The 18,644-nt window shown below is 39.3% G+C and overlaps 1 protein-coding gene across 4 annotated transcripts in view; it reads left to right on the top strand.

Moving 5' to 3' along the window:
• The window catches only part of PHKB (phosphorylase kinase regulatory subunit beta), a 209,590-nt gene that overhangs the window by 119,181 nt on the left and 71,765 nt on the right, over positions 1–18,644 (top strand). For all 4 annotated transcript variants that reach the window (XM_084644484.1, XM_084644481.1, XM_084644482.1 and 1 more), the window contains 4 exons: positions 5,173–5,268; positions 7,931–8,128; positions 13,379–13,436; positions 17,955–18,032. In XM_084644484.1, coding sequence (XP_084500610.1) covers positions 5,173–5,268; positions 7,931–8,128; positions 13,379–13,436; positions 17,955–18,032 — 430 coding nt within the window. The remainder of the gene's footprint in view (positions 1–5,172; positions 5,269–7,930; positions 8,129–13,378; positions 13,437–17,954; positions 18,033–18,644) is intronic.

Here is an 18,644-nt window from a genome sequence, read left to right as displayed (position 1 = left end):
AACATTGAGACCTGCATTCGAAGAAGAAATGGAGGTTAGTTACCTGTAACTGGAGGGTCTTTGAGATGTGTGCTCCTTATCTGTTTCCACTCCATGCCTTCCTTCCCCTCCGCTTCAGATCTTACCTGATTTGCAGTAAGAAGAGGAGCTGGAGAAGCATTGGTCCACGCTGCCCCCTATACTTTTGGTTCAGAGCATGAGGAGAACAACTGCGCATATGTGAACTAACGGACACTACTTTCTAAAAATCTCTGAACTCAGGTGCATGGTGAGCATGCATGCTCACATGTGGAATACAGATAGGGACCACACGTGAAAAAACCTCCAGTTAAAGGTAAGGCACCTCCATTTTCTGATTTGCGTAGGGAATTACTCTGAATATAGGAGCAAAGTTGAGGTAGTTTGAGTACCATAAATAAATGTTTGTCCTTTTAAATGTTTGGATTTCTTGTAAATTTAACTCTGAATTTCCTGGGCTTTTAAGGGTTGTATTTTCCCTAACTACAACATTCCTGTAAGGCTTTTTACGCTTAGGATGTTCGTACGTATTGTCAACCTTAACTTTGCTCCAAAGAAGTTTTTGTGTGGAATTTCCTTAGTTTTTAAAATTGCCCCTGAATGTGAGGTTTGCAAGAGGGGAACCCTCTAAGATCTACAGGGAGAGAACTCCTGTTGGGCAGAATTTTGGGAGTACAATCTATAGAAGTATGGCTTTGTCTGTGTAAGTATATTAACAGCCAGCGAGCATTATAATGAGCCCGTTATCCTCATTCTCTGCAAGATTTCAGAGGCTCATTGATGCCCACAACCCTTCTGTACAATGAATCTTAGTGGGCTCATGCCCATTGCCCTTAGGTAAACCTTGGAGTCTCTTCATTCATTCATTGGAGGCCTACACACACACCATACAAGTCTTGGAAGGATTGTCAGGGACGTCAACTCATCTCCCCCAGGCCTTAGACTCATGGGGAAAGAGTATAGTGTCTGCATGGAGAAGATAGGTTGGGAGTCCAAGTAATTTCCTAAGGATTGTGGGGTTTGGGAAGAGGCTGATAGACCCTCATCGTGGCCTCACAAGAGGAGGCAGATGGGGTCCACTTAAACTATAGCCCCACACAAGGAGACTTTCTGAGACACACCCACAAGCCTCCTTTCATCCCCCAAAATACAATCAATAGTCATCTGACAAGTGTAAATAGCTAAAATGAGTTCTAGATTGTCAGCCTAAAAAAAAGGAGGGGGTGTTTGTCCCCTACAGAATGTTGTAAAGCTTAAATGGAATAACAGTCTTCTAAGGGAAGAAAAAATCAATTTTTTTTCATTGCTAAAAGGAAATGTTTTTTCCAGTGCTGGTTTTGAATGAGTTTGTGTATTTACACAGTTGAATCTCATATCCTAACATAAACTTTCCATGAATAATGAAGGCCAAATAATGAATGTTTAAATAAACAAAAACCCTTCAAATAAAAACAGCTAAATCTAGAAGCAGTGAAGGGCAAAGAATTTCTTATCAGATATGCCATTTCTTAATTGTTGTGGTTAGTGCCTAGATACGATGGTGATGGATGTGTTAGAAGTACTTGGAGATGAAGCAAAAAGCTGGGGAGGGGGTGGGGTTGGGGGTGGAGTTTGTTTTTGTTTTTTACCAAGTAGATGAACACATCTTTCTGTTACAGAGACTTTTCATACTCTCACAAGATTTGTTTTAATCTTTAAACTTCATCATGTAATGTCATACCCAACAAGTGATAACTACACCTCTTTTTATATAAATCTCCTCTCCATGCACGTGTGCATGTACGTGCAAACTTCCCCATACGCTGATTTTTTTTAATTAGGATATTTATTTTTATTTCCTGAAGCCTTTCACACCATCCACAGTTTAAGTGCAGAATCTTTCTGGAAGGGCTGGGTGGCTTCGTGTTTCCAGGCATCCTTCAGTCTGGTGGTATTAGTATAGTTTCAAGTGCAGGCAGGTTCCTCTCAAGATGCTCAGCAGGACTTCTCAAAGAGACTGGAACACCGTTGGAAATGAAATATAGAAGCTGTCTCTTCTTGTGCTTGACTTGATTTAAGAAATGTCTGCAAAGATATTGGTTATTTCCCAGATGAAAAAATCATATATAAAGCCAAGACACTGGTGTTCTAAAGAGCATTATCCTGTCTATTATGCAAGTATATGAAGGATTTTCTCCATTTTAAATAATTAGTCTATCAGAGCTTTTAGTTTTTAAAAACAAAATGAATGCTTGAGACTGATTTCTCTTTCAGCTAAAAGACTAGTTTTGACAGTACAACTCTCTATTCAGTTCTGTTCAGCTTGTCCTGCATATAGTTAATAAAAGGACAGTTAGGTTAAAAAATCACAATTGTATTTTCAGATTTTTTTTGACCTATTTATCAATATGTTTAATTTTTCTTCCAATTTTGCAGTTTGAGTTAATGTTTAGTTTCCTGCTAACAGAGCCCTTTGGGTAGATAGCAAAGTTGTTGCTCCTGTGCTGCAATTCAAAATGCTGTTTCATAGAGAAGATCAGCTGCTACAATGTGTATTTTGAGATCATAGGCCAGAGCTCCAATTGGCTATATACATGGATATAAATTCATCTTTACCCGTTGAAGTCAATAGAGCTACACTGATTTACACCAGCTTAGGATCTGGACCATGAGGCAAATGTGTTCTGTATTGTTTTAATTAATGGATTACACCAGTGTTTATTAAGGTTGCACCTTTCTGACCACGGCTCACCAAAAGATAGCACAAATAAACCTGCAGCAAACCTGTTTTCACCAAAAGAAGTGTGACAGGATCCTTTCCCCCCCTCCCCCATTTCCATCCCCTCTCCCCCATAGGACGCAACAGCACTTTTTTTTGTCAAGAAAAGGTTGACCTTAACAGCGCATCCTTTTCTCCTGCATGGGGAGAGGGCCAACAGTAGAGCCCCCTTCCATCAGCCATCCTTTGCTTTTGAGCACATTAGATGATGTCATGAAGCAGGGACACCCTTGTGTGAGCCACGTTTACAAGTTTGTATCCCATTGGTGTTTAAGATGCAAAACACTGGTAGGAGTGTTTCTAGAACCAATTATCTACATTGTTGTGGTTTTTGTTTGTTTGTTTTGATTTTTGGGGAAAGGGGAGAGGAGACAAGGAGACAAACATTTTGAAATCTCTTTTAAAAAAAACCCTAAATGTGGGGATTAAAAAACGGGATATTTTCTGTTTAATATTCTCAAAATATTCATATCGAGAAGCTTTTTCATCTTCCTTATGGAAATGATCCTAGTGATCATGTGTCTGGTATTCATGTAAAGCATGTTACGGCTTTTACTTCCTTTATCCAAGATAGAGAACAACAGTGTTTCACTGAGATGATAATAGGTAGCAAACTTTTGTGAAAAAGTTATTTACAAGGCTAAACTGTCAGTTTGTATCACAATACTAAGCGAGGATAATGATAACCTCATATCGTATTACTACAGCTAATAGTTTTGTATAATAACATAAATCAAGTAATTGTCTTTCCATCCCCTTATCAAAGGAAAAAGATTTTTGAAACATGGCTTGAAAGCAATGTAAAGGAAGAGAACACTGCATATTCTAAAACATACTCTTTGCTGCATATTCTAACATTGTTTTGGCAGCCCTCTCCAGAAGGATGACCGTGAAATGGCTAACAGTCCTGGAACCCAAAAAATGTTTTAAAATTTACAATGCATGATAAGTAGCTTCTAAATATCTCTTCTTAGAATGTTGGTAGTATCTGTTGAAATATCTTGTTTGTGCAATACACATTTGTAATTAACAGTCGCAGAATGTTGTAATGTGAGTTTCAGAGTAGTAGCCATGTTAGTCTGTTAGTCAAATAAATTGGTTGGTCTCTAAGGTGCCACTAGTACTCCTTTTCGTAATGTGTGAGTGTTTAGCATTGACAGCATGTGTGCTAAGAGAGACAGTCCTGTAGCCCTTCATTTATTGAAAATAGCAGAAAAGTCTTCCAAGGCCTAAACCAGCTGTGTATCCAAGGGGTAGGTAGATAAACTGATATTTTTTATTGGTTTTTTTTTTAATCTTGGAAAAATTGCATTTGACTCAGGTCCTTTTAGCACCTCAATAAGTATTTGTTTGAGTGGAGGTTTTTGAGTTTTAATTCCAGCATCTCAGATAATGAAATCTGACAATATAAGCATGAAAGGTGAATCCCGACTTCATTGAAGTCAAGGGGAGTTCTGCCATTGACTTCACTGGAGCCAGAGATTTTACCCTAAGGCCCCAGACCTACAGTCAGATCCATGCTTGTGGACCTTTGTACTCAAGCCAAGCCCTAAGTGGCACATATTGTTTGGCAATAAACTCCTTTCATACATTTTCATGCATTTGTTTGTCAAAAATTGAAAGTTAGTAAAATTATATTCATAATGTAAATATTGTATTATACAACTTAAAATTCAAAAGATCCAAATGTGACTATTAAATTAATGTATTGGAATACTTGGGACAAGTATAAGGAATGTTTTGCTTTTAGGGCTTTGTTTCAAGTAGAAGAGATTCTGTTATGTCAAAGTGGGTTATTCTCCCTAATTTTTGCTGAGTTTTAAGTTTTTTTTGAGAGCCTCTTCCTTAATGAAATGAAGTGTAGTGTGATAACTGAAAGACAATATTTGTTTTGTTTTTGTAACTCCTATTGAGATGTAATGCATTGGAAAGATCTTCTCTTTTTGGTTGTCTCATAAGGGAGCTGTATGGTCTCTTTAACTTAACCATTAAATCTCCTTCTTTCTCCAGTCTCTGTTATCGAATTGCCTTTGTTTAAGAAGTTATGGAAAATGTAATCCATGTTACATCTTTGCTGTCTTAATTAAATGGTCCAAACAGTCGTCACTTGGAATGGGGAGCTAATGTTTTTGTATTCTCAGATTCTGTTCTTGCTGTTTAATTTCTGCCAATTGCATTTAATTCCTTTATTAAAAATATTATGTTCATTATATTTATTTAAAAATTTACATTTGATTCCTACTCTGGTGAAAATTATTGGCTTCTGATTTCTAGTTACCTTAAATTGCCTAAGTAAAACAAGAGAGCTGATAGCTTTACCAGTATTTGCTGTTCCAGAAATTTGTGTATGTTACTCTCCCCCCCATCTCAACTTAACTTTCATATTCTCTTTATAGGGCTGCTCTTGGTCTGTCATATTTGTGGATCTTGACGCCCATAATCGAAACAGACAAACTCTTTGCTCATTGCTACCCCGAGAATCGAGGTCTCATGTAAGTAGCTTGATGGAATTCAGTTTAACAGAATATAGAAAAAATAAATTGGTGAGAACATAGTTCTTAGCTTTATTACCATTTTAATATCCTATTTAATAAAGGATATGAACTTGTTGGTTGGGAAGAAATTAGATTCTTCTGTTTAAATATTACTGCAGAATAGGAGCCATCTCTGCAATAGAATTATCATGGCCAACCTCTCTTTAATTTAAGAATAATTAGCGCTAGGTGAAAACAGTGGCCTAAATAATTTAAAACAGAAAGACCTATTGGTCTATGAATAAGCGCAGCCAAGAGAGATGTTTAAAGGGGTTTGAAGTCTCATGGGTGGTGTGCTTGTTTTCATCCATCTTGCACACTATATAGTGGCTAAAATATCTGCCGTTTTTAAGATATTTTTGTTTCATAGTAAACCCAAAGCCTGAGGTACTAAATTACTAACAATTTGAATTTGGGATTTCATCTGTTACAGAAGGTATATGAGTAAGGCCCGACCTAATTCATGGCCATGAAAAATATATCACGAACCATGAAATCTGCCCCCCCCCTTGAAATCTGGTCTTTTGTGTGCTTTTACCCTATACTATACAGATTTCACGGGGGAGACCAACATTTCTCAAATTGGGGGGTCTGACCAAAAAGGGAGTTGTGGGCAGGGGTGGTCACAAAGTTATTTTAGGGGAGGTCACAGTATTGCCACCCTTACTTCTGTATTGCCTTCAGAGCTGGGCAGCTGGAGAGTGGTGGCTGTTGGCCAGGTGCCCAGCTATGAAGGCAATGCCTTTCCAGCAGCAGCGCAGACGTAAGGGTGACAATACCATACAATGCCACCCTTACTTCTGCACTGCTGCTCATTGCTCAGCCTATTGTCTCAATCTCAACTCCCAGGACTCTGGGTTGTCTTCTTCTCTAGGACTCAGCTGCTCCCTCTCTGTGACTTTTCCAAGGTCTGTTAAAGTCTCTCTGGACAAATTGTCTCTCTGCTGTTCTGGGCAGTGCTCTATTCTACATCCAAGGCTCTGCCACTTCTCCAGTGGCTGGAAGGGGAACCTGGGCCCACTCTCTACTTCAGGTTCCAGCCCAGGGACCCTGTGCTCCACAACTGTGGTCTACTCACTCCCAGACCTGTTTGTTGCTTCCCTGGTCTCTGTCCTACTCCCTCCTTCTATTTTTTTGACACCTCTGGGTTTACCACTTGTCTGAGCTTCCTCTGCTCTCCGTGGCTTCGTCCCTTTTTGCTTCTTGCCAAACCCTATTATCTCCAACACACCTCCCTCCTGTCAAGGATTGACTGCAGACTACTTCCCCCTTCTGTACTCAGCTTCTTAGCTTTATAGAAGCCCTGCCTGTTCCTGCCCAGGTGAGCTTCATCCTTAATAAAATGTTATTGATCCCTGGCTCCCCTCCAGGTGAAGCTGATGCAGTAATTTCTTCCTTTCCTCCCACCTTAAAGCAAGTTCATTTTTATTCTAGCTGAAGAAGACAGATTCCATACAAAGCTTTTAAGAAATTCTGGTTAACCGTATTTGCTCCTTAATCTTGCCAGCCTAGGTAATAAAGGTTCATGGTTGGTCTTGAAATTGGATCCCCAAATTACCAGTCTGTTCACTGGGCTAACTTAAAGGGTGCTTCCCCCCCTAAAAATAGAGATCTAGAATATCTTCAGTATATACCCCATGCAGGTTATCAGCTTAATAGTAGGTCAAATTTTGGGCCAAATAACTTATCTGTGTATCCTAGTTTTTAACGCCTATTTCTCAACAAATATTGTAGCTAATTAACTAAATACACAATTTCTTCTCTAACCTTATGCCTTTTTATTGTTGGGATTTTTAAATCTTCTTGTATTATTTTCCATGGTAGTTAAGTACAGAAAAACTGTTTTATCCGGCACGTCACCAACCAGAAAGCTCTATAAACCAGCATCTCTGATCTTCATTGAAATGCCAGTTTATAGTCTGGTTGGTGCAGGGCTGGCAGGGTGTGGGAGGGGTGCGGAGCACGGGCTCTGGGAGGGAGTTTGGGTGTGGGAGGGGACTCAGAGCAGTGGGTTGGGGCGTGGGAGGGGGTGCGGGGTGCCGTATCCAGGGGGTGCTCACCTTGGGCGGCTCCCCACAAGCGGCAACCCAGTCCCAGTTGCTCCTAGGCGGAGGTGCTGCGGGAGGCGCCGCTGCCCCATCCCGCCCTCAGTGCTAGCTCCGCAGCTCCCATTTGCTGGGAACCGCGGCCAATGGGAGCTGCGGGGGTGGCGCCTGCTGGCGGAGGCAGTGCACAGAGCCGCCCTCCATCTAGGAGCAACCGGGACACTTCGCCACTTGCAGGGAGCTGCCCAAGGTGAGCGACCTACGGATCCGGCACCCCATACCTCCTCCTACACCCCACCTGCTGCCCTGAGCTCCGTTCTGCACCCAAACTCCCTCCTAGAGCCCTCGCCCGAAACCCCAGCCCTGCACCTCCTCCCGCACTTAAACTTCCTCCCTCTTAGTCAACCAGCATTTTTCATTTACTGGCACCCCCCATTTCCCCAACATGCTTTTACTGTAAATAGTCTTTTTGCTTATATTCTGATTTCATATTTCATTCACTGGGTTAAGTTCTCTTTGATTATGCATGGAATGATTTCTAAGAGATGAAGAGAAATTAATTATTTTTTCTCTAGAACACTGATGCAGCACTTCTACCCTGCATTAGTTATCCTGCATTTGCTGTGGATGATGATGCTTTATACAGTCAAACACTTGATAAGGTTGTTAGAAAACTAAAAGGAAAATATGGGTTCAAACGATTTCTGAGAGATGGTTACAGAACATCACTGGAGGACGAAAATCGGCGTTACTATAAGCCAGCAGAAATTAAGGTAATGGAATATGTTACTGGAACACACAACATGCTTAGGGAGAAATTCTGCTCTTTGACATGAATGGAGATCTGGAGTTTTAAGTATTTGTTTTCAGAACAGAATTTGACATGTTTTTGCTGATGATTGCTGCTACTTGTTATGGTTTTAATACAGAGTTCTGCTTCTGCTCACTGCTGGCTCCTCCAGGTATCCTGTGAGTTTTGTCAAAAGCAGAAATTTTATTGAAAAATAGCTGAGTCCATTGTAATTACGTGTATTAAAATGGTGCATTCACTATAGTTACATTTGTGTCAGCTCTTCCTGTATAGTTTTCTCTTTTCAAAGATTTTAACTAGCTTTATAAGAGTGTCTTTCAGGTTGACACTGGTCCATACATAATCTGATTTTGGTGTATGTTTTTTTTTAACCAAATTCTGAAATGTTAGTTTGGCCATCATTTTTATGGGTCCCACTGGTTTTCCAAAAGTAGACCTATTCTTATTGACACAGCTACATTTCGCCTGCTTGTTGCTCTCCGTCTATGGTGGATTCTTCTAGGCAACTATCACCTATCAGTGAGTTAATAGCTTTATCATGTCTATATTTTTTCCAGTGATATCCTTTAGTGCTGGAAAATCAGGCCTGTGTAATAGGACACAAAATTAGACTTCCAGCAAGAGTCTAGAGCAGGGGTAGGCAACCTGTGGCACGTGGGCCAAAGGCAGCACGCAAGCTGATTTTCAGTGGCACTCACTGGTCTGGGAGGGGTCCTGCATTTTAATTTAATTTTAAATGAAGCTTCTTAAACATTTTTAAAACCTTATTTACTTTACGTACAACACTAGTTTAGTTATATATTATAGACTTCCAGAAAGAGACCTTCTAAAAATGTTAAAATGTACCACTGGCACACGAAACCTTAAATTAGAGTGAATAAATGAAGACTCAGCACACCACTTCTGACAGGTTGCCGACCCCTGGTCTAGAGAGACCATATTGCGAAGCCAAAAAATTTAAAAATTTTGTTGTTTTCTCCCTGTAAGCCTTTCCTCAATAGAGAGAGAGGTAGGGGTGTGTATGTGTGTGTGTGTGTGTGGTGGGGCGGTGGGGGGTAGTCTCTCATTTTATATAATATAGAAGCAACCTAGTTGCACTATACTTAAGGCTGTTAAAGATTATATCATCTCTCTAGAAATAATATAATAAAAATGCTTAAATACATCTGTTTTTTATAAGGAGCTGAAAAAGACAGTTTTAAACTAGTCTTTACTTCAAGATGTCTCTGAAAAACAGAAGCAAAACAATGAGTGGAAATGGTTGTACTGAGACTGAGGGTCTTAACTTTGAATTACAGTCACTCCTCGCTTAACGTTGTAGTTATGTTCCTAAAAAATGCTACTTAATCGAAACGATGTTAAGCAAATCCAATTTCCCCATAAGAATTAATGAAAATAGGGGGGTTTAGGTTCCAGAGAAATTTTTTTTGCCAGACAAAAGACACACACACACACACACACACAGTATAAGTTTTAAACATTTTAATACAGTACACAGCAATTATGGTTGTGAAGCTTCGTTGAGGTGGTGAAGTCAAAGGGTGGAAGAGGATGGGATATTTCCCAGGGAATGCCTTACTGCTAAATGATGAACTAGCACTAGGCTGAGCCCTCAGGGGTTAACACCTTGTTGTTAATGTAGCCTCACACTCTACAAGGCAGCACAAATGGAGGGAGGGGAGACAGGATGCCAGAGAGAGACTGTCATAAATATAAAGGGAAGGGTAAACCCCTTTGAAATCCCTCCTGGCCAGGGGAAAGCTCCTCTCACCTGTAAAGGGTTAAGAAGCTAAAGGTAACCTCACTGGCACCTGACCAAAATGACCAATGAGGAGACAAGATACTTTCAAAAGCTGGGAGGAGGGAGAGAAACAAAGGGTCTGGGTCTGTCTGTATGCTGGTTTCTGCCAGGGATAGACCAGGAATGGAGCCTTAGAACTTTTAGTAAGTAATCTAGCTAGGTATGTGTTAGATTATGATTTCTTTAAATGGCTGAGAAAAGAATTGTGCTGAATAGAATAACTATTTCTGTCTGTGTATCTTTTTTGTAACTTAAGGTTTTGCCTAGAGGGGTTCTCTATGTTTTTGAATCTAATTACCCTGTAAGATATCTACCATCCTGATTTTACAGGGGGGATTTCTTTATTTCTATTTACTTCTATTTTTTATTAAAAGTCTTCTTGTAAAACACTGAATGCTTTTTCATTGTTCTCAGATCCAAGGGTTTGGGTCTGTGGTCACCTATGCAAATTGGTGAGGCTTTTTATCCAACATTTCCCAGGAAAGGGGGGGTGCAAGTGTTGGGAGGATTGTTCATTGTTCTTAAGATCCAAGGGTCTGGGTCTGTAGTCACCTAGGCAAATTGGTGAGGCTTTTTACCAAACCTTGTCCAGGAAGTGGGGTGCAAGGTTTTGGGAAGTATTTTGGGGGGAAGGACGCGTCCAAACAGCTCTTCCCCAGTAACCAGTATTAGTTTGGTGGTGGTAGCGGCCAGTCCAAGGACAACGGGGGTAATATTTTGTACCTTGGGGAAGTTTTGACCTAAGCTGGTAAAGATAAGCTTAGGAGGTTTTTCATGCAGGTCCCCACATCTGTACCCTAGAGTTCAGAGTGGGGGAGGAACCTTGACATGGTGGCAGCAGTGGGATTAACCTGAAATCATTTTGAGATTTGAGATTGAGAGGAAGAGCTGTTTGGACGCGTCCTTCCCCCCAAAATACTTCCCAAAACCTTGCACCCCACTTCCTGGACAAGGTTTGGTAAAAAGCCTCACCAATTTGCCTAGGTGACTACAGACCCAGACCCTTGGATCTTAAGAACAATGAACAATCCTCCCAACACTTGCACCCCCCCTTTCCTGGGAAATGTTGGATAAAAAGCCTCACCAATTTGCATAGGTGACCACAGACCCAAACCCTTGGATCTGAGAACAATGAAAAAGCATTCAGTGTTTTACAAGAAGACTTTTAATAAAAAATAGAAGTAAATAGAAATAAAGAAATCCCCCCTGTAAAATCAGGATGGTAGATATCTTACAGGGTAATTAGATTCAAAAACATAGAGAACCCCTCTAGGCAAAACCTTAAGTTACAAAAAAGATACACAGACAGAAATAGTTATTCTATTCAGCACAATTCTTTTCTCAGCCATTTAAAGAAATCATAATCTAACACATACCTAGCTAGATTACTTACTAAAAGTTCTAAGGCTCCATTCCTGGTCTATCCCTGGCAGAAACCAGCATACAGACAGTCCCAGACCCTTTGTTTCTCTCCCTCCTCCCAGCTTTTGAAAGTATCTTGTCTCCTCATTGGTCATTTTGGTCAGGTGCCAGTGAGGTTACCTTTAGCTTCTTAACCCTTTACAGGTGAGAGGAGCTTTCCCCTGGCCAGGAGGGATTTCAAAGGGGTTTACCCTTCCCTTTATATTTATGACAGAGACAGAGACACACACCATGTGTGAGAGAAAGAGAGACGTGCATTGCCCCTTTAAGTATGCTGACCCCACTCTAAGTACATTGCCTTTTTAAGTAGATCAGCAAGTTGAGACAGCAGCTGCTGCCAGCAAGCTCCCTCCGTCCTGAGCCCTGTCCGGTCCCCCTTGCTCTGTGGAGATGGCCCAATGGAGTAAAGGAGCAGGGGGCAGGAGTGGGGTGAGGGGGACACCCTGACATTAGCACCCCCACCCTTCTCCCTGCACAGCAAGCAGGAGGCTCCCGGAAGCAGCTCCAAAGAAGAGGGCAGGAGCAGCACACTGCAGTCGGGGGAGGGACAGCTGAACTGCTGGCAATTGATAGCCTGCTGGGCGGCTGCTGCACAGGGAACTTAGAGGAGCGGGGAGCTGATAGGGGGCTACCGGCCCACCCTGGTTCCAAGCCCCCACCAGCTAGCTCCAACGGGCTGCTCTTTCTGCAACCAGTGGACAAAGCAGGCGGCTGCCAAACAACGTTATAAGGGAGCATTGCCCAGCTTTAAATGAGCATGTTCCCTAATTGATCAGCAACGTAACAACGAAACAAGGTTAACTGGGACGACTTTAAGTGAGGAGTTACTGTACATCTGCCCAGGGCAAGGAGGGCATTTGGTCTGGGCCTCAAGCTCAGGGGGGGCCTCAAATTTAGGTATTCGTTAATTTTTTTGCATTTGATCAGTTTCACAACTTGTTTTTATACGCATCCCTATCGGACCATAATGTGACACACTCTCTTAGCTTAGAGCTGCAAATTTAAGCAAATAAGAGATGTGATTTGATAAAAGACATAATTTTTTTATTAACTGATAGATTTTGTCATATTGTAGAGTTTAAAATATTCATAGATATTAATAAAAATGTGTCTGTTCTGATGGCACAAGATGAGACCATGTGTCATCATTTTTTATTTTTATAATGGCTAGGGGCCTCAAAACCTGGAATGGCCCAGGCCTCTCTGGACCTCTGAGAGGGCCTGTGGCTCTGCCCTTTGTGGTCTAATGCTGGCCTTACTTAAACTTTTACTTTTAGTATTTAACTAAATTTGTATTTAGTATTTCAGAACATTATATTATTTTTTCTAGATCATATTCTTCTCACGTGAAAATGTGAGCTTCCAAGATTGAGAATGTTTCAGTACTTTTTTTTAGGAGGAAACAAACTGGAAAAACTTCTGAGTTATTAGATTACGCAGAATTGTGCAGTCCATTTGATTGAGATGTGTTGTATCTTTGCATGTGCTGTTCTGAGAGAATGTTAAGTCAGCAGTTTAATCATTGATTTGTCTGATGATAAATGTGCTTACATTTAAATTCAATGAACAGCTGGTTTCACATAACAAATAGGCAGGTTATTTATCACTTAATTTAATTTCACAGTTGGCTACAGTCTGGGTATATTAAAAACAATTTCACTGCGTTTTTGAATATTAATGTCTATCAGTAAAGGTTGTCTGAATTAAGTTTCCATTTTTCCTTCAAATACTTTCAGATGTGTCTTAATTAAATAAAAAATCTTCTGCTGAGAATATAACTTAGACTATGTAAATTTATTACTTGAATATATGCTATAACATGTTAAAAGCACAATAAATCTCCATGAAACAAGAAAAATGATCTGTATTTTAAAATGAAGAACTAATGTACTAAAATAATAATTTGTATTCATTTTTATCCTCTGGTTTAAAAGTGTATTTGAATGCATTTCTTTTAAACTAAAATGTTGAAATTTTTTTTCTTTTTAGCTGTTTGATGGGATTGAGTGTGAATTTCCTCTGTTTTTTATTTTCATGATGATTGATGGTAAGTATGGCTTGACACTAGTGTTTGGTAAAGACATTAGAGGCTGGTCCTTAGAGAACAGAAATGAAATTATTTTCCTTCCCTGCAAGAGTAAACTGTAATTCAGTGATACAAATGTCTCATTGATAGGTCTGCCTCATGAGTCAAATACAATGAATTATTTCAGATATTAAGGGTGAACCATTTCTTTGAATAAAATCAAAGATACAGATAGCAATCACTTAAGTTAATAATAACGATGCATGGTTCACAGACACAGTACACAATTCTAGAAGTTCAGATCCTGCTTCAATCTTTAACTAAACCTGTAGGAGCGGCTTAGCTTTTCCTTCGCCAGCAATCACCTCCCTTAATCCATGGGCCCTAAAATGCCTACCATTAATCTTCTTCCTTACTCTTGTCATCCATCATTCTTACTCTCTTTAGGTTATCAGGGACTCCACCATTGCAGTACCTGGCTGTGTGTTTACTAGAACTTGGTACCTCCCATTTTCTCTCTCTCAATGGACCTGAGATGCACCAAACTCCAGTGTGTGAAAGAGGTGAAAGTGGGGCTTCTAAAGAGCAGTATACAGGAAAGCTGGATTTTGCAGCAAATCTTTAAAAGAGTGGGTGTGCTGTGGTAAATCAAGCAGAATGCAGGAGAGGATAAATAAGCAACTCAGAGATCTCTTGGTGGCAGGAGAATACTAAAGCTAAATTTCTTTACAAGATGCCTGTAAGTTTCGGAGACATGTCAGAGAGGTTATTGGAATTGTTGAAGGTGTGGAGGAGAACAATGAAGGGAAGGAGGGAAGCAGAAGCTCTTATGGAGGTAGCCAAGGAAGTTTTGGAAAAGAGGGTTGAGTAGAGGGGATTTCAACAGAGTAGATCAGAACCTTCTAAAAAAGGTTTTGCCATCAATTTGTTTCCAAGAAATTCCCTTTATTATCTGAGCAGCAGATCAGATTTTCTATTTTGGGTAGGTAGACTACAGTGTGAGGAGTGGTAAGGATGCCAATACACAAATGAACATTTCCTTTAGGGATAGACATTTGCAGTTTTCACAAGGAAGCCAAATATGCTGCAGAGAAGGCTCTGATAGGTTCCCCTCACATGGAGCTTTAGACAAGCAGAAAATGTTTACTGTTCTACTAACTGTGGATGGGAATGGTTAAGAGAATGTTGTCTCTCTTACTTCTGTAAGCTGAGGGAAAAACTACAAATTTCATAGCTTTAAAAAACAGTTATAGCCTTTCGCTTCTGATACCTTCATCTTCTTGAATAAAATAAATGTGAATTTAGCTGCCTCTGTGCATGTGTGCATTCAGAGTACTAATATCTGCTGCTCTCTTTTTTGTAATATGTTTTGCCATCAAGATTAGGCTTCAAAAACCTCTACTACAAAAGGCAGTTAGGCTGCTTGGTGTCTTTGCCATAATGCCACTCTAAAAATAAGTTCTCTATTTGCATGTGGGAAAATTGCTATTTCCAAATTGCTCATTGGTCTGTAATATTAAACTCATGTAGTGATGAAAACAACTGTGGGTTAATAATGAAAATAGAATGTCCATGGCAGGCCAGAGAAACCTTCATCCAACTGCCACCCAGGAAAATATATAAAGTACCTTGTCCGCTGGTTGTAAAATAAACAAGTGAAGAAAATCAATGATCAAAGGAGGCAATTGGCTGAAAGACATGAAGTAAACAAGTGTTTCAAATTTTTGAATCAAATCTTATTACTTTATATCATGACTTAGTGGTAGAAGCCATAGTGGGATAAAATATTGGTCAGAATAACCATCACCACGAAAGAAAGTATATGTTTCTCAGTATGGGAGAAAAAACATCTCTGAATCTCCAAATCTCCACACCTAAAGTTAATACAAAATTTGAAATATGTAGAGAGAGACTAATAAAACTGGAAAGGGAAAATGAAATTTCAGAAAGAGTGAATTACCCCTACCATGAATGCTTACTCTGTTGGAAGCAGTTTGTCATCACGTAACACCCTACCCCCACCCGCTCTTATCTACAGGGGAAATTATTTCAGCAAAGGTACTCTGAGCTTTGTGGCTTGAGTGGAATAGCGGAATATAGACAGTGGTAACAGAGATTCTTAAAATCAGTCACTGATCATTTAAAAAAATAACCATCATCACAGCAATGAAATTCTTCTGTGCTCTTCTAAAATAAAATGACACATTTCCCAACAAATATACACATCTACAATAATTAATTTTGGCTTAAAGCATTTTGTTCGGTTATACCATGAGGTAACACAGGTTTTCCAATATTTTATTGATATACATGTCAGCTTTTCTGTTGTCTGTCAAATCACAACTTTCTAATGTTTGAAATTGGGAGGAGTGGATGAGATTCTGAAAATTATATATTCTGGAATTAGTTTTGCATTTTCTTTTAACATTAACAGGAGCTGTCTCTTAAATTTCGCATATGTCACACTTATTATTTGCCCTTTTCCAGATGTTGTTTGGTATAAATGGCTACTGGATTTTCACATGCAGCTTGTGATGATTTTTATTTACTAACATCTGGTAATTGAAATAATTTGCAAATAAATGCTGTCAAAATATTCATTTCTTTGTCATGTCAACACAGTGCTCAAAAGTATGTTGATGAGAGGTCACTGTTCTATAGTCTCAATGTGTTTTTAACATACCCTTTTTCCTTGCACAAACCTTCACCTGCCAAGATTTGCAGTTTTGTTTTCTGTTGCATTTATTTCTCCTTAGCTCTTCTTACATATGCTGTATACGTAGCAATATTCCAAAATATATGGAAATACGTTTGCTAAGATATTTTCTTGCCCTTTAGTATTACAAAATTGGGTGAAAAAGAAAAACCCTCTAAATAGTGTGTTCAGAGAACTTCCCATCAACATTCTGTTATGAAGGTTGAGTTTAGACTTCTTTTCAAAGCCCTGGTTTAATTGGAATAGCCAGTTGGCCACATTGGTATGCTTAAAACAGATTATGAGAAGAAATTTTAGAGTTTAGGGAAATGTAGATTAAGAACTTTATATGTTTAATAAAAATGTGTTTGTTTAATTTTTTTCTGAGCATCATACTATTTTTTTTTCAGTTCGTGTGTTTTTAGTGGTCTATGTTTTCAGGACTCCCAGTGTCACACACAGATGTATTTCTTCCAGACTCAGTACCAGGGTACTTTCCTTGTGGGGCCTTTCTCAGGAGAAAATTATTTAGCAATTTTAATCTTTTGTGGATGAATCATAGAGTGTAGAAGGGGATTGTGCTAGACAAGCCAGTTTCATTATTGGGAAATGTCGTGCCCGTTTTCTGCTATTCTCTGTGATTTTTGGAAACTACAGAAATCCTTCGCGACAAGGGTATGAGGGGAACCTGATGGCAGAACGGAGGAGCAAGTATAAGATGTTATGACAGTTTGAAAATTGACTGTTACTATTCGTCAAAAGAGAATCAGCTTTAGAGCTCCAGAGTAGCGCTGATGTATATTAAAGGAAATTAGCACATCCCAAATTCCCTCCACCTTTCCTAGTTGGTAAACCGTCCCCAAACCCCTTCAAGACACAATTTTACCCCTTCAAGGTCAAGCGTAGTTGATTCCTCCCAACTTTGCTCTTGGTATTAAAGATACTGTGCCTTCATAAAATGTATTAAGGGTTTTTGGATTGGATTTTCAAAGGGGCATTATAGGATTTAGGCATGTGAATTCTTTTGAAATTCAATGGGAGTTGGACACCTAATTTTCAGGTATCTGAAAAGTCCATCCTAAAGACCTAGAGCTTGCCCAGGAAAGACTGGATCGCTCAGAGCATGTACAGTGGGATATAAAGTCTACACTGAGAATACTAGCTCTCTAGCTTTACTATTGGGTGGCTATTAAGAAGCCTATGTGAAATGAGTCTGGTAGCCTCATTTGACTTTTTAAAAATGGACACGTATTGCATCATTTTAAAAAAAAAAATTGCAGCTGGCACTTCCAGCCTCCTCCTTGACAGTCTCAGCAAAGGTCAAAGAATATGGCCATAGAGACTTTACTACCATCTTGCCCTTAGCCCTCCTCTGTGAGGGAAAGGTTTAGCAGAACTGTTACCTTGATAGAAGTCTCCACCCCCCACCAGCCCCCATATAGACATCATTATTCTGGTATAAGAGTGGCTTTTTTTAGCTTAAACTTCTTCCCAGCTTGTATAAACTAAATTGAAAAAAGGCACTCATACTGAAATGGGTGACTGCATGTGCGGGTTATACTGATATAACTGTATTGGTTTAAATTCACAACTTAGGTTATACCCAAAAAAGCTTTCCTGCATAGACAAGACCTTAGAGTGCTCCCTCCAGGTCAGGACTGAGACATACTGGCAGGGCAGCATGGGGACACTGCTTTGGCACTGCCTGTGCTGGATCCATTCTGCAGATAACTCATTCGGGTCCAGTCATCAGCGATGTTAGTATAGACCTTTTCATGATTGCTAAATTCAAGTGTAAAAAAAAAAGTTGTTTATTAATTGAAATTTTACTTGGTTATTTGTAGGAATTTTTAGAGGAAATGCGGAACAAGTAAAGGAATATCAGGAGCTTCTGGATCCTTTGCTTCAACAGTCAGTTGAAGGTAGTGTGCGATAGTAGTTTCAAGGAATTGTAGGTTCCTTTGGGTTATCTGAACGTTTTATAAGTATACTTAAGTTTTCTAAATTTTTTTGCAAATACTGTAGCAACAGAAGATCAAAGTAATGTGGAAAGAATATATTGTTATGAGAGTAATGCTTCACAGCACTTAATATAATATATAATATCATAATTTTATTATAATTTATAATATAAAACCTAGGTTTTTTTTCTTCCGTAAAAACATATCTAATTAGAAAAGGAGTTCATTATCTGGGAAAAGAATTGATGATGGTTTAAATGCAAGGTTTACTCAGAAACCTTTTTTTGTTTTGTTTTGTTTCATTATTTACAAAGATTACGATGACTATGCTTGGAAAGTTTAGTTACTAATATTCCCAATGTCAAAATATTCCACTCTGAGACAAATATAAGTAACTGCTTTAATTATTCACTGGTTCTCAGCTTCAACAGCAAGAGTGCTCTAAAAATTATTCAGTATTTGAATATGATACAGATTCTAGTTTGGATTTAGCATGCTGTGAAAATAACAGTATTTTAGAATTATTTGGAATGTTCTGTCTTCTAAATCACTCGAACTACAGTTTTAGTGGAA

Source organism: Lepidochelys olivacea, assembly GCF_965140295.1.
Source record: "Lepidochelys olivacea isolate rLepOli2 genome assembly, chromosome: 12".
NCBI classification, from domain to species: Eukaryota; Metazoa; Chordata; order Testudines; family Cheloniidae; genus Lepidochelys; species Lepidochelys olivacea.
This window is presented reverse-complemented; position numbering and strand designations above follow the sequence as displayed.